The 13,124-nt window shown below is 30.7% G+C and overlaps 4 protein-coding genes across 6 annotated transcripts; 3 read left to right on the top strand and 1 right to left on the bottom strand.

Annotated features, from left to right (window-relative positions):
* Positions 1-168: 168 nt before the first annotated feature.
* LOC103575704 (proton-coupled amino acid transporter-like protein pathetic) lies at positions 169-10,719 on the bottom strand. 3 transcript variants are annotated; one of them, XM_053739868.1, is made up of 7 exons: positions 10,698-10,719; positions 2,821-2,875; positions 2,599-2,669; positions 2,203-2,307; positions 1,975-2,125; positions 1,779-1,900; positions 169-1,715 (listed from the first exon to the last, which is right to left on the bottom strand). In XM_053739868.1, the coding sequence occupies exons 2-7, from the start codon at positions 2,821-2,823 to the stop codon at positions 668-670; spliced, it is 1,500 nt and encodes a 499-aa protein (XP_053595843.1). In that variant the 5' UTR covers positions 2,824-2,875; positions 10,698-10,719; the 3' UTR covers positions 169-667. The 3 variants fall into 3 exon arrangements, with proteins under 3 accessions (XP_053595843.1, XP_053595844.1, XP_053595842.1); XM_053739869.1 differs by lacking the exon at positions 10,698-10,719 and adding an exon at positions 4,043-4,063; XM_053739867.1 differs by lacking the exon at positions 10,698-10,719 and adding an exon at positions 5,346-5,612 and having other exon boundaries at positions 170-1,715.
* On the top strand, positions 7,177-8,465 carry LOC128667981 (uncharacterized). Its single transcript, XM_053740007.1, has 2 exons — positions 7,177-8,295; positions 8,415-8,465. The coding sequence occupies exons 1-2, from the start codon at positions 7,177-7,179 to the stop codon at positions 8,463-8,465; spliced, it is 1,170 nt and encodes a 389-aa protein (XP_053595982.1).
* LOC103575781 (uncharacterized) lies at positions 8,523-9,422 on the top strand. Its single transcript, XM_008555716.2, has 3 exons — positions 8,523-8,639; positions 8,719-9,029; positions 9,101-9,422. Exons 1-3 carry the CDS (start codon positions 8,523-8,525, stop codon positions 9,420-9,422), a joined length of 750 nt encoding a protein of 249 aa, XP_008553938.2.
* Positions 9,774-12,587, top strand: LOC103575703 (myb-like protein P). Its single transcript, XM_008555581.2, has 4 exons — positions 9,774-10,064; positions 10,455-10,565; positions 10,647-11,132; positions 11,275-12,587. Exons 1-4 carry the CDS (start codon positions 9,963-9,965, stop codon positions 12,493-12,495), a joined length of 1,920 nt encoding a protein of 639 aa, XP_008553803.1. The 5' UTR covers positions 9,774-9,962; the 3' UTR covers positions 12,496-12,587.
* Positions 12,588-13,124: the final 537 nt, after the last annotated feature.

Genomic DNA, 13,124 nt, shown 5'->3' with positions numbered 1-13,124 from the left:
TTAAAAATACATTATAATTAAAAAACAATAAAATTTATAATCTCATTTGCAATTTAACAAAAAAGTTTATTTTGAAAAACGACGTACAAATAAAATTTTTTTTATGTATCATCCAACTGTTATATTGTAAAAAAAATGCTTATTTACAAAATGTCTGTTTTTTGAGTTTACATTTGAATATTAACTATGACAGTTTATATTTGTAGAAATTTAAAGACAGTTGATTATAAAAAGCATATATATATAATTATGATTACAATACTAATTATATATAAAATATATTCGCTGACAAAAGATATATAAAAAATTTTAAGTACAGATTTATTTCAAATTCGAACTATTCTATGAATTTTTAAATTTATAAAAATTAATTCTGATTTATAAACTTTAGTCTTCTAGAATTCAGTATAAAAATAACGAGTGACTTAACTTGACAGATTAAATTACAATGTGAGAGTTTTTAATGTCAACAATAATTAAACAACTAAAAAATAACATAATAATTATAAAAAAAAAAATGCTTAATATCTTATAAGATTAAAAAGTCTTATCATTAATATAGTAATTGAAATTTTAATGAGCGCACATAATTACCTAAAGTGATAAAGCAAAAATTAATAATAAATGAAGCCTAAATTTATGTAAAAAAAAATTGTCAATGTTTCTTTTACAACATTGCTTTGACGATTCCCTGGATAGCGGAGGTGGTACCAAAGACCAGAGCTAAAACTCCAATGAAAGTAACGATAATATTTTTATAAATCATCCAGTTGAAACGACCGAACCCAACGTCCCAGTAGGTGATGACTTCAATTACCACCGGGGCAAGAAGTCCGAGCAGAGAGAAGCAAAATGCACCGACAAGTTCGACCAGAGGCCCGATGTTTGGTATGGCGATGGCCAGGCAGACACAGGCAATTACCATAACAGTACGGACGACATATTCAGCAAGGCGGGGTCTGTTTGGGAAGTAGTCTTTCACTCCAGTCCAGGCGATGTCAATGCACACGTAAAATTGTAATCCAAATGTGAAAAATACCGCCAACCCGATCAGCACTTTGACAATTTGGGCTGGTATTTCAGTGATGGGTAAGTTTGACGTAATAACTGCGTCCGCAGCGTCTCCGTATTTCAAATATCCCAAGAAACCAAGTAATATATAAACAAGAGTGACACTTGACATCCCTCTGTTGAGTACACCGCAGATACCAACAAAGTTTTGGGGTGTCTTCATATTATTTTCTAGTGGCATGATAACACCGATAGCTTCAATTGCGAATACTGTGACACTGAAGAACTGAGGGAACTCCATGAGAGGCCGGAACAGTGGTAGATCGCTCACTGGTGGTGTGTCTTGGACGAGGTAGTAAAAGGTTATTCCCAAACTGCATGCCATGAAAATGTTCGCTACCATTGACACTGGAGCCAGATACTTCAGATCTGGTACGTAAACTAAGAGAATCAGTGGGACAAACAGACAGGCTATTATCACTCGTACAAATGACGTTTCCAAAGGAATCACATGTGCAGCTGAAGTTGTTGCATTTACAACATCAGTAACGTTTACTGTGCTAGTTAAATTTGACGCTATCACAGCAGTTTCGTTGTGGTACATGTAGTAATTTATCACTTGACCGAAATTTGTTGCTATAATAAGATTGTACGCAGTGCAAGCACCGAAGTATGTTGAGAATAGACAAATTTGGACGAAATATCTGAAATAAAAATTATGTATTGTAGTAAATAATTATTTTTACTATTTTTTAAAAATTTCGTACCTTGAAAATTTAGCAAATGGACGTCCCCATTTTGGACCATTAGCGAATGCAGTTTCTGCGACATCAGCAAATCCCATTTTCGTCTTATGCGTTTTATGATATAACACATGCGCGCATTTTACCTGATTAACAAAAATTAAATATTTATTTTTGAATAAATTAATTAGTTAATAATAGTTACGATTAATTAACTTACTAAAATATATGAGCAGTGAGTGCAAATTAATGAGGCGAGTATGGTTCCAAAAATACCACCAACGAGTCCCGAACTTTTGAATGCGTATGGCATAGACAGAATTCCGGTACCTAGAGCAGCCTTCAGTAAATGCGTTAGCGTGTCGCAGTCACTAGAAAAAATAATTTATTTATTTATTAATCAACTATTCATAATTAATTAATTAATAAATGTATTAAAAATACTTACGTAGTCGGATTCTCAATCTTGCGCTCCGTAAAAGGATTAAATTTTCTATCATCCGATAGTGGGAGTCCGCCTTCTGTATCTTTTGAGACAACATGTACTTTGTATCTAAAAAAAAAAAATTTTATAATTATTAATCTCACGTATTTATTAATTGTCTTAAATAAATATATGAAGTTCATTATTTTTTATAAATTTTAAATAATTTAATCAGCAATTAAAAATATATATAAATTGCGGTGTACATTAAATTATATTTAATATTGAGGCATTATATAAAATAGTAAATTACGTACAGTAGGAAATAAAGAATTTAAGTGCTTGAAATTTTAAGTGCAGAACTAGATAATACATGTACTATATACTTATTATTAAATTAATAAATAAGAAGAAACTTACTTAGAAGCTAATGCTTCATCATGAGGTAGAAATGTGTGCATCTCTGTTGGTGATTTGTTATTACGCTCAACCTAAAAAAAAGTCATTAAATATTAATATTAATTAATAAAAAAGAAATTACAAATTGCTATCAGCTTCCGCCATATTTTTTTAAAATGTTTTGATTTCAAATAAAATTATTTATTATGGCGGGAAACTGGATAATTTAAAAAAAAAACTTACCATTTTGCCGTTTTTCTAATTATCTTTATAATATTTAATTAAATCCAATAAATTTCTGTAAAAAAAAAAAAAGAAATGTAAATTTAGTAGACCATAATTATTTTAATTAAAATTAGATATTTTAATTACTAAATTTCTGGCAATTAATTCAAATTTAATAATTTAATTAAATAAATAAAACAGCCGTAACGAAATAAAATATTTAAATAATTGCTCTTTGTTCTAAATGTCATTTGTTATCATTATCATTCTTTTAATAGTCGCCCACATTTTTTAATTCAATTGACAAACCCTAATATATTTTTTCAGTCAACGATCTTTAGGTACGACAGTTTGCATAAAAAAATTTAAATTATGTGAGTTAAGCTCCATTAAAAATGACCTTTGAATTAATATATATTTTAAATTTCACATAAATATTTATATACGAAAAATCTTCTGAAATATATGATGGTACCGAGTCAGTAAAATTCTTGTGCAGTGGAAACAGGTTTTGGTAAAAAAAAAAATGTTCTTTTCTTCTGCACAAACAAATTCTAATTCTGTTTTCTGCCTTTTTTTATCAGGAGAAATGTAAAAAGAACCAGTTGCTATTTTATTTTGGTATAAAAAAAAATTGATAGATGCATATATTAATAAGATTTAATATTAGTCACTAAAATATGTTGATATGTATATATAAGTTATATTTATTTCATAGAAGAAAAAATTTATCGGAGGTCTTTGTATTTATATATAGTTACAAATATAAAGTACTTTATTATATTAATTTTGAGGATAATTTAAAATTAAAGAGAACGAGACGTTCTAGACTTCGTTACTTAGCAATATTACATCAGCTGAGAGTATTTTTGAAAATTTTTATTTAAAAATTTAAAAAAATTATAAATCAATTATTGAAATATTGTAACCGTGTGTTAATTAATTTTACTTATATATTTATTTATCAATTGATCAAAGGCTCTGAAAATTTTGTTTTTCTCAGTTAAAATTATTTTTACTTTTTTTCAAAATTTTACAACTCTGTAATTAAATATTAATAATTAAATAAATAATAGTATAATAATATAAATTTAATGACATATATTTGTATAGAGACATATATTTTTTGTTAATTAATAAATTAAAAATGAATCTATATAGAGTGACGAGTCTAAATATAAATACAAAGAAATAAATTCAATGTGATATAAATTATTAAATTGAAATATATAACACCGACAAAGATTATTTGTCGTCCTAAGAAATCTTCTTAATCCCGGGTCTTTATCTAGACTCATGAATAGAAATAAAACGTTTAGTTGGAACATACGTGCTATGTATATTTTTATTTAATCATACATTGTACCTCTATTAGCTATGTACTAAAATAATAAATCAAATTCATATTTTAAAAAAAAATATGTTGTATAATATAATAATTGTAATTAATATATGACAGGAAAACTTTTAAACCGAGATTATCTTATCCAAGTGTTTTAGTTAATTCACCTAACGAAATAAACCAAAACCGGCTGAAACCGAACATTTATTTTTATAGCTCTCATTATTATTTATTATCATGTTTGAATTTTGTAATCACTATAAAAATTATCTTGATGATAACACTGTTAATTATATTAATTTACGTATTAAATCTAAATGTGAGACTTATTTTTTTTTCTTTTGATAAAATTATCATTTCAGGTAAACGCAGGGTTTTTTTTTAGAAACACTAACGTACATTTTTTATAATGCAAAAGGGCCTGATGGGGATATTAAAGAAATATGAGAGATGAGCATACAAAAATATTATTATTGTTATTACAATTATTATTGAGGGAGAGCCAGGTGTAATTTCCCCAAAAGCATCTAAAAAAATTTTTTATTTCCTAATTGCAAATTTTTAGTAAAAAATATCAATGCAAGAATTTTGTATTTACATTTGGACTCCTAGATTTTTTATTCAAATTCATTAAGAAATTCTATAGAAAGATGAAAAATTATTGAAAGTACCCTGCGCCAAATTGTACTTTTACTCCAAAATTAAAAATCAAATATTATATTTAAATTTATCAATTTCAAATAATTTTTACTCCAAAAATTTCATTTAAAATATGAAAAATGTAATTTCCCTGCTTGTGAAAGTATCCAGTGTCAATTCTTTTCCTTTTCACCCCAATAAAAGATATTTTATTTTATTTTTTAACAAGTGAACAGTAAAAGACCCAGTGTATTAACGAATACAAAAAAAACATTCTTTTCTTAGCGTCCCTATTTCACCCGGTCCTCCCTTATAAGTACTCATTCAAAGCGTGTATATAAATATATATATATATATGTATGTGTTGAGCCGCCGCATAAACCGACACTGAGCGGACATCGAACCACATGTAATATCGAGCATGTACAGAAAGTATGACGAAACACGCGAAGCTTCTTACGAATCAGCTTTTTTTCCTCAACTATAAAAAAATTTAAATCGAAAAAATTGTCACATTGAAACAAAAAAATCTCATTCAATAAAATTACAAAAAATTTCTTACCTCAGTAAGTTAAATATTTACTGAAACATCACTCGCGCGTATGAATATAAAATATTTATTTAGTTGTAATGCAATTTATCGATTAACGAAAAAAAAATTGTAATACTCCTAACATAAACTATTTTAAATTTAAAAAATAAATTTATCTACCGGAGCAGGCAGAGCTTTAATTATAAATTTGAAGAGGTCTGATACTTGAGGTACATCCCGAAAATTGAAGGTACGAACTGACAAACCGGTTGATTTGAACAAACTATCCGCAAAATTATTTCTTCCCCTTTTTGCCTTTCCCGCCACTTACTAATGCTTCCTCTCCCCACTGCTTAATTCACCTCCTACTCTCACAATATTGACCCCCACTACTAAAATATTTATCCCCACTATCTAATGATCCCTACTTTATTCCTTGTAAATAATCAAAGGCGCTATTTATAATTTAATATTAAACGTACTATTAATTAGTAACGAAAATTTCCCGCGATTATTTATTATCAGTTTTTTTAATTATCATTATAAATATATATATATATATATATATATATATATATATATATATATAGGGAAATGATTTTAGATTAACCCAAAGCTATAAATAAATATAATAATCATAAATAAAAAAGAAAATTATTAACATATAAGAAAAAAAAAGTAACGTTATCAGTTTGACTGGGTGACATATCAAAAAAGTATGTAAATAAATATATAAATATTTACAAATTTAAATAAAGTTTAGTAAAAAATATACAATAGGAAAGTCCACACTGATAAATATATTTTATCTAAAGTGATATGATTGATAATTGGTAATTGATAATACTGATGTATACTTATTTTCATATATATTTTTAGCTGAGTATTATTCTTTAATTGATTATAATTATTCAACATTGTTTTAAAGAATGATATGAATAAGATGATTAAATTTATGAGACCGAGATTTGATGAATTATCTTCATGGACATATATATTATAAATAATCTGTATACATTATCCCAGATACATTTGGATGAAATTTTAAATCATCCCACGGGACTATATACACGATTTATTTTTTTGACTCGGGTCAATTAGTAAATAATTTCAGTGATGGTAAATATGTTTTATTTGAATTCAAAGTCTTTAAATTTAAATATTTTTGAATTGATTTTTAATATTCAGCTTTTGTGGGAAAAATTGTATTGTGTTAAAAAAAATATTTTCGCTTAGTCATAATTTTACTTACATTTCAAGACAAAACAGTATTATATTATAAAATGCATTTCCGTAATGATAAAAAAATAATTTATGAGGAATTTCGAAGTCTACAAAAGTTAAATTCTTTTGTAACATTTTACAGATTTTATCGCATAGAAAACATTTTAAGCAGTTAGTAAATGATTGAAAATATGACAAGATAATAATTATCACTATTTTTTTACCCCAGTAATTCTGAAATCATCAATTAAAATTTTTATTCAAATCGTAAATTCACTTGATACAATATTTAATTAATTAATTTATTCAAAATTATTGATTAAATTCAAATCAGATGAAATTAAAGTTCAAAATTTAAAGTAATTTTATTAAAATACAAATTAAAATTTTTTTTCAATTCCATGGCCATAAAAAAAATTTAATGACAAATTCTCGACTACTGACTAGATTTAAAAATCATTTTTTGTATTTCTACTCGGAAACATAAAAATATGAGAATATTCAGAAACAATTCACGTTGCTTATAAAATGTATGAAGTTATTGTTAATTGTCAAAATTTTACCAAACTTGAGGTTATTATTTTTTTTTTTTTATTACAAAAATTATCAAGTACCATAAAAAAATGTGAGGAAAAAAATGGAAGCTCCAAATCCAGCTTCAAAAGCTGACGGAACTGATGAGGAATCAAACTCATCAATAAAAGAGCAGTATTTATTCCTGTTAGAATTTTTCGTTCACTACATAACCGGGGATCGGGTTCTGAAATTGAATGAAACTCTTCGAGGGCCAACAAGTATACAATTAAAATTTCTCAACATTCAAAATGAAGCAATTGAAATAACCCCAACAGACCATGAGTTATCTTCACTTGCGCGTCCAGGAATTCGTACACACGATGTTGAAAAATTTTATTCCGGTCGGTCAATTTTATTCGCGATACCTCAGAAAGTTGTGATAAATAAAAATGCGGAATTTAAAATAAATATACGAGCGTTGAAAAAAATGCCAGATGATATTCATCCTGACGTTCTGATTGGCACTGGGGAGCTGGATATCACCAACGAATTTGCCGGTTTGAGGAAAGAAATGTTGCAATGTTGGAATTCCGACATACCACCGGCTAAAAATTACGAAGGGCCTGTTGAAATTTATTACAATGATCAGTTAGCAGCAGTGGTACTTGCTTACGTCCGTATATCAACATTTGGCCAATCAATTGTCACCGCGTTCGACGCACCAGCAGACAGAGCTGGGTCATTTGTATTCAAAGGTGACGTTAAAGACCAAGAAGGGCTGGCTTACGACTGCAAAGTGATCACCAACAGTCTCATGAATATAAAAGCTGCTAATCAACGTTCAAATAATAAATTGGACCGTGAATTTGATCAACCGTTTTATTGTCCCCCTTGTCAAGATGGCGGCAAGGTCACTCAAGTCATTGATGTCTACGAAGATGATGTAATAGGTGAAGACACATGTGAAAACATTTATAAAGCTCGTGGGTATGCCGGGGAACCACGTGGGCAGCCGCTTGTATTAAAAGTATCCGGAGTGATAGACAAAGACGGCAACGTTGATAGAAATAATCTACTGGACGATAATAGGGACCATGATGTATTCGTACTGAGAATCGGCAAAAAGGGTCTTGTTGGAGAAGGGGAAAAATCCGACATACAAATTGAAATGCGGACACCGAAAGCGTTTGTTGAATCTTCGCCTGTAAGATGCGAAACACGCGAAATTCAAACTGATGACGCAAATGATGATAAGGATGATAATAAAATTATAACAAAAAAAGTCACTCAGGCAAAAAATAAAAAGCCGAAAAAAAAGATTAAAAAATAATTAACGTCAGTTAAATAAATGACTATCAGTTATATAAATTATATTTGCATAAAAATGTGACGTTTGGTAAAAAAAAATAAATTTTTTTTTTTTATAAGAAATGGATAAATAAAATTATTTGTGTAAAATTACTGAAGATGTCGGACGAACAAAAATTATTTTTGATTGAATTTTTGGTTGACAAAGTAAACGTACCGTCAGTACGAGCGATGCAAGATGACTTTATGCCGGCTAAAACCTGCGTATCTTTTAAAGTATTTTTTGTTAATATAAAAAAATGTAATAATTAGATCAAATATAATTAAGAGTAATGAGATTATAATTGTTTGATAGATTTTAAGTCTTCCCGCGATAAATATTTATCAAGATGATCCAGTAAGTGAGTTTGCTCGCACTGACAATCAGCAAATATTTTGCAAAGGAAAGTCATGTTTATTCGCGCTACCAAATCTCGTACTAGAAAAGCCGCTTCATTCATTTCCAGTGACAATGTCAGTCTACAAAAAACTTCCGGCAGGTGTACTACCAGATGTGATGCACATTGGCGCTCATCAGCTGGAAATTAAAGATCTTATGAACTCATTGTTGAGAGAGCATGTTTTCCAAGGCTCAAATGTTTCCAAAAAACTCAAAAATACCTTCACGTTTGTGTCAAAAAATTATTCATTTATAGATTTGACGCCGCAGTAAATAATATTTATTTATTTATTCATAGAATTGAAACAGCGACAGGTCAATTAGTAGGCAATGTAACAGTATTTATACGCGCTTCATGTTTTGGAAAAAAAATAATAACTCAATTTGAAATTCCCTTTAACAAGAAGCCGTATTTATTCAAAAGTCTGGATGACAGCAGTGTCTTTGAGTGCCAGAGAATACCATCAAGTGCATTAACTCCAACGCGATTTCCCGGTGATAAGTCTACGAGAAAAGACAATGGAAGAAATAATTATTATTCCCGAGTATCAAAACCTCTTGGTCTCTTCGAGTCATCATACAAGCCGACGTTAATGTTCAATAAAACGTCAGCTAACTGACGTGGGTGTCGAGGTCAAAGTAATTAAGGTAATTATTTTTTTAATAAATAAATAAAATATCGACCAGCAGTACAATTAAATAAAATAACCGGTGGATTATGCAGCTCATGCGCTGATAGATGATGACAGTTACAATTGAATGACACACTGAACAGTGTGTTACTTTTTCAGCTGGATTCATGTTGAGTCATTGGGTTATATCAGGACAGAAGGGAGCAATAATGATAGAGAACAAAATAGGGGTTGTAGACCGCCGATATTGTCGCGCTTGCGCAAATTGAGTTGTCTGGTCTGGAGATCAACCCCAATGTATTACTTCAGTAGCGTTAGCAACGTAATTCTCTTATCAGAGTACTTTTTCTACCGAGGCAGTGCCTAAAAGGGCCTAGACCGCTGGCCTAATGATGATCATCAACCAGACTGACCTAGTAATCCTCGAGGATGATCAACACTCATGAGTTATCAGTCCTCGGCGCCGAAGCTTGACGGCTGGATATTATTTATTTGAATTTTTTGTGAATATAAACAAGAACGACGACAATGAACGGATCGCCGCAAAATTCCGAGGCTGTTGCTGCCCGACGAACCGGCACCCAAGAAAATAGTGCTGACGAAGACGACTGGAGTGCTATTGTCGAATGTGTATTTATAATTGTTTTGATTAACACATTTAATCATAAGATTACGTAATTTTATTTTATTTTTTAATCAATATTTTGTTTTGTCGTTCTTTTATTATCTGTGTCCTGATGAGATTCCGCGGCGTTAAATTTTGCAAACTTTGTTTGTTTTTTTTTTATTGAGGAAAATTAACTTGCATGATGAAAATTTATGTATGCATGTGTATACAAATATATGTGGCGGCTGATTCTAATAATAGTCGGGTGGAAATTTTCGTGATTCTTATATTCGTAATTCGAGTACTCCAATACTTAGTTTTATTTTAAATAAAATAAATTAATTAAATTGTTTAATTTAAAATGAGTAATATATAGTTAAAAATTAATAAAATTTAAAATTAAATTTCATCAGACTGTTTTGGAAAGATCACCATCGGATCGAGTAACACGAGCTGACGAGGATCGTCGGAGACGTACTATTATCGTTGAAAAAAAAAATGGAACGTATGGTTTCACCTTACAAGTAAGTGCACGTGTCATTAAATAATAATAAAATTCACTGGGTAAAAAAATAAAATATATAGTTACTGTTTACTTATTTAAGAGCTATGGAATTCACTATAAGCGTGAGCAGGAAATTGAAATGGTAACTTACGTGGACTTCGTCGAGTATGACGGACCGGCATTCAAAGCTGGTATGCGAGAAGGTGACGTGATTCTGTCAATCAATGGGCATGAGATGGACCGTGCAGATCACAAGACACTGGTTAATTTCATTAAGAATTGTGACTCCCGTATGCGTATGGTCGTGTCGTTTGAGGACTGCGTGAGAAAGGTCGAGCTCCATATGCGTTACATTGAACTACAGCGTGCCCTGCAGTCCCGTTTAGCTGAACTTGACAGACTATGCGACCGCGAACGATCTATTTTGATGGGTAGATGGAAGACACACTCACTTCCGGCGAGAAAAAAGGCCCCTAATTGCGGTGTTACTGACGAGGATGGAGACTCTGCTTCTGTTACATTCAATTCAAATCTCCCATGCTGCAGACCGGCTACTTCTATTGAGCACTTACTTTTATATAGCGTTGTAAGTATTTTATTTTTTATTATTATTATCATTATTTTATTTGGAAATATTTTTATTTTGAGGGATGATAAAATAACTAGCAAAGTTAACTAATGGAATTTACTAATCATCAATCATTAATAATTTATCTAAATATTTTTAGTATACTGATGGTCGACCATGCCTTATACCCCGAAGCGCTGCATGTTTAGTGACAATAGGACCTCCTCGATCACGCAGTGATCATCATTACTTCTTATCTAAGAATTCGAATGACGTCAACTTGGGACGACATAGCTATCATCAGACTAATGGATTACCGACGACGCCAGCAAAAAATAAAACTAATAGCAGTGGGTCTCAGCAGCAACAAAAACTCTCAGGACAATCACAATCAACATCGACCAAAGAAACTGATAACGCACATTCTACTATGCACAATAATTTATGTGTCGCTTGTATATCTAGCGCTAATAATCAACGGCAACGGGAACATGTCGAGGGAGCGAGTTTGGATGTTTATGATTTAGCTAGTCCTTGTTGTGATCCTAATTGTGTGCCGAGTCGTAGGCGTAGAGAGAAACAGAGACGAATGCGTAGTGAGCAACAAGCTCTTCAGCAACAGCAGCAACAACAACAACAACAACAGCAGCAGCAGCAGCAACAACAGCAACAACAACAGCAGCAGCAGCAACACCCAAATCATTGCTCTCGAGCATCAGGACACAGTCTTCATTCAATTACCAGCAGTGACATTTCAACAAACATTGAAAGTGTTGCCTCTTGTTCAACCTCTTTGAGCACGGACACTCTCTACTGGGACCCAAATGTCCAGCATCGTCCTCCCGCATGTATTCAATACTCAAAACCAAAATCCTGGGATAATTTAACTACAAAAGCCTTCGGGGGTTACGGGTTTGGGTACGGGTATCTAGACACTGCTGCTAAAACTCACAGCGCTGAAAGACCTAGCAAATCCCACAGTCGCAAATCATCAGGATCTAGACGGTCTACTTCCACTGCCTACTCAAGCTCCAACTCCACTAGCTCGCAAAGACATTTTCAGCCGACTAAATCAACTGAAAGTCTACTTGTGCAGAGTCCATATCAGAGCGAGCTAGATTCTAGTCACAGTTGCGAGTGTCTTGATAAGTCCGACAGATCCAGTTCCACTACCATCGCAACCGCAGGTACTCCAACCTCTACCAGTGCAGAGAAGCACAAAAAACATGACCAAGAGGGACATCATCATCATCATCACCATCACGACTCCTCGCACCATCATCACCACCACCATCATCATCACCAGGGCAGGCATCGCAAGTCTAGTCATTCAGGCAGCAAAGACAGGAGCACCAAGAGCTCCGAAGTTACGCGTCTTTAATTTGTTTTTTATGTTTCAAGGCCTAGTCATTATGTATTTATCAAATAAATTCAATATATATATATATCTATATATATATATATGTATACATACATCTCTATAATTATGTTTTTTGACTTTTATTATTTACATTAAACTTAAATCTTTAAATTAGCTTTAGTAAATCGTGCAAAGACGAAAATATTTGCAATCTTTTATCAAAAGTCAAATTTACTTAAATTTTAAAAAATAATTTTTTAATTGAGTATTTGTTTTATAAATCTTTCTTTGATTATAATTACTCGCTTAATTTATTTTATTTATAATCTTTAAATATAATTTATAAATTAAATTGTTGTTTTTTACCAGCACACTGAAAAACCTAATTATTGACAGGGTACCAATTATTGCCAATTAATTATTTACTTTACTACTTTCAAATAAAAAATTTAAATTTAATAAGCCGCGCTAACTTTATTCTGGTAAAAATTTTTATAAATATTTTATTTTCTACTTACAAGTAATTTTTTCATAAAAAACAAAAAGTTTTCTGTCTGCTACTTTCAGTATCATGAAAAAAATTAAATTTCCATCTGTCAAAAAACGGTACAGTTGCTCTTTTTTTAAATTTTCAAAATTTAATTACAATT

The sequence above is a fragment of the Microplitis demolitor genome, chromosome 6 (genome assembly GCF_026212275.2).
Source record: "Microplitis demolitor isolate Queensland-Clemson2020A chromosome 6, iyMicDemo2.1a, whole genome shotgun sequence".
NCBI classification, from domain to species: domain Eukaryota; kingdom Metazoa; phylum Arthropoda; class Insecta; order Hymenoptera; family Braconidae; genus Microplitis; species Microplitis demolitor.
The sequence above is the reverse complement of the archived record's forward strand: the minus strand, read 5'-3'. Positions and strand labels throughout refer to the sequence as shown.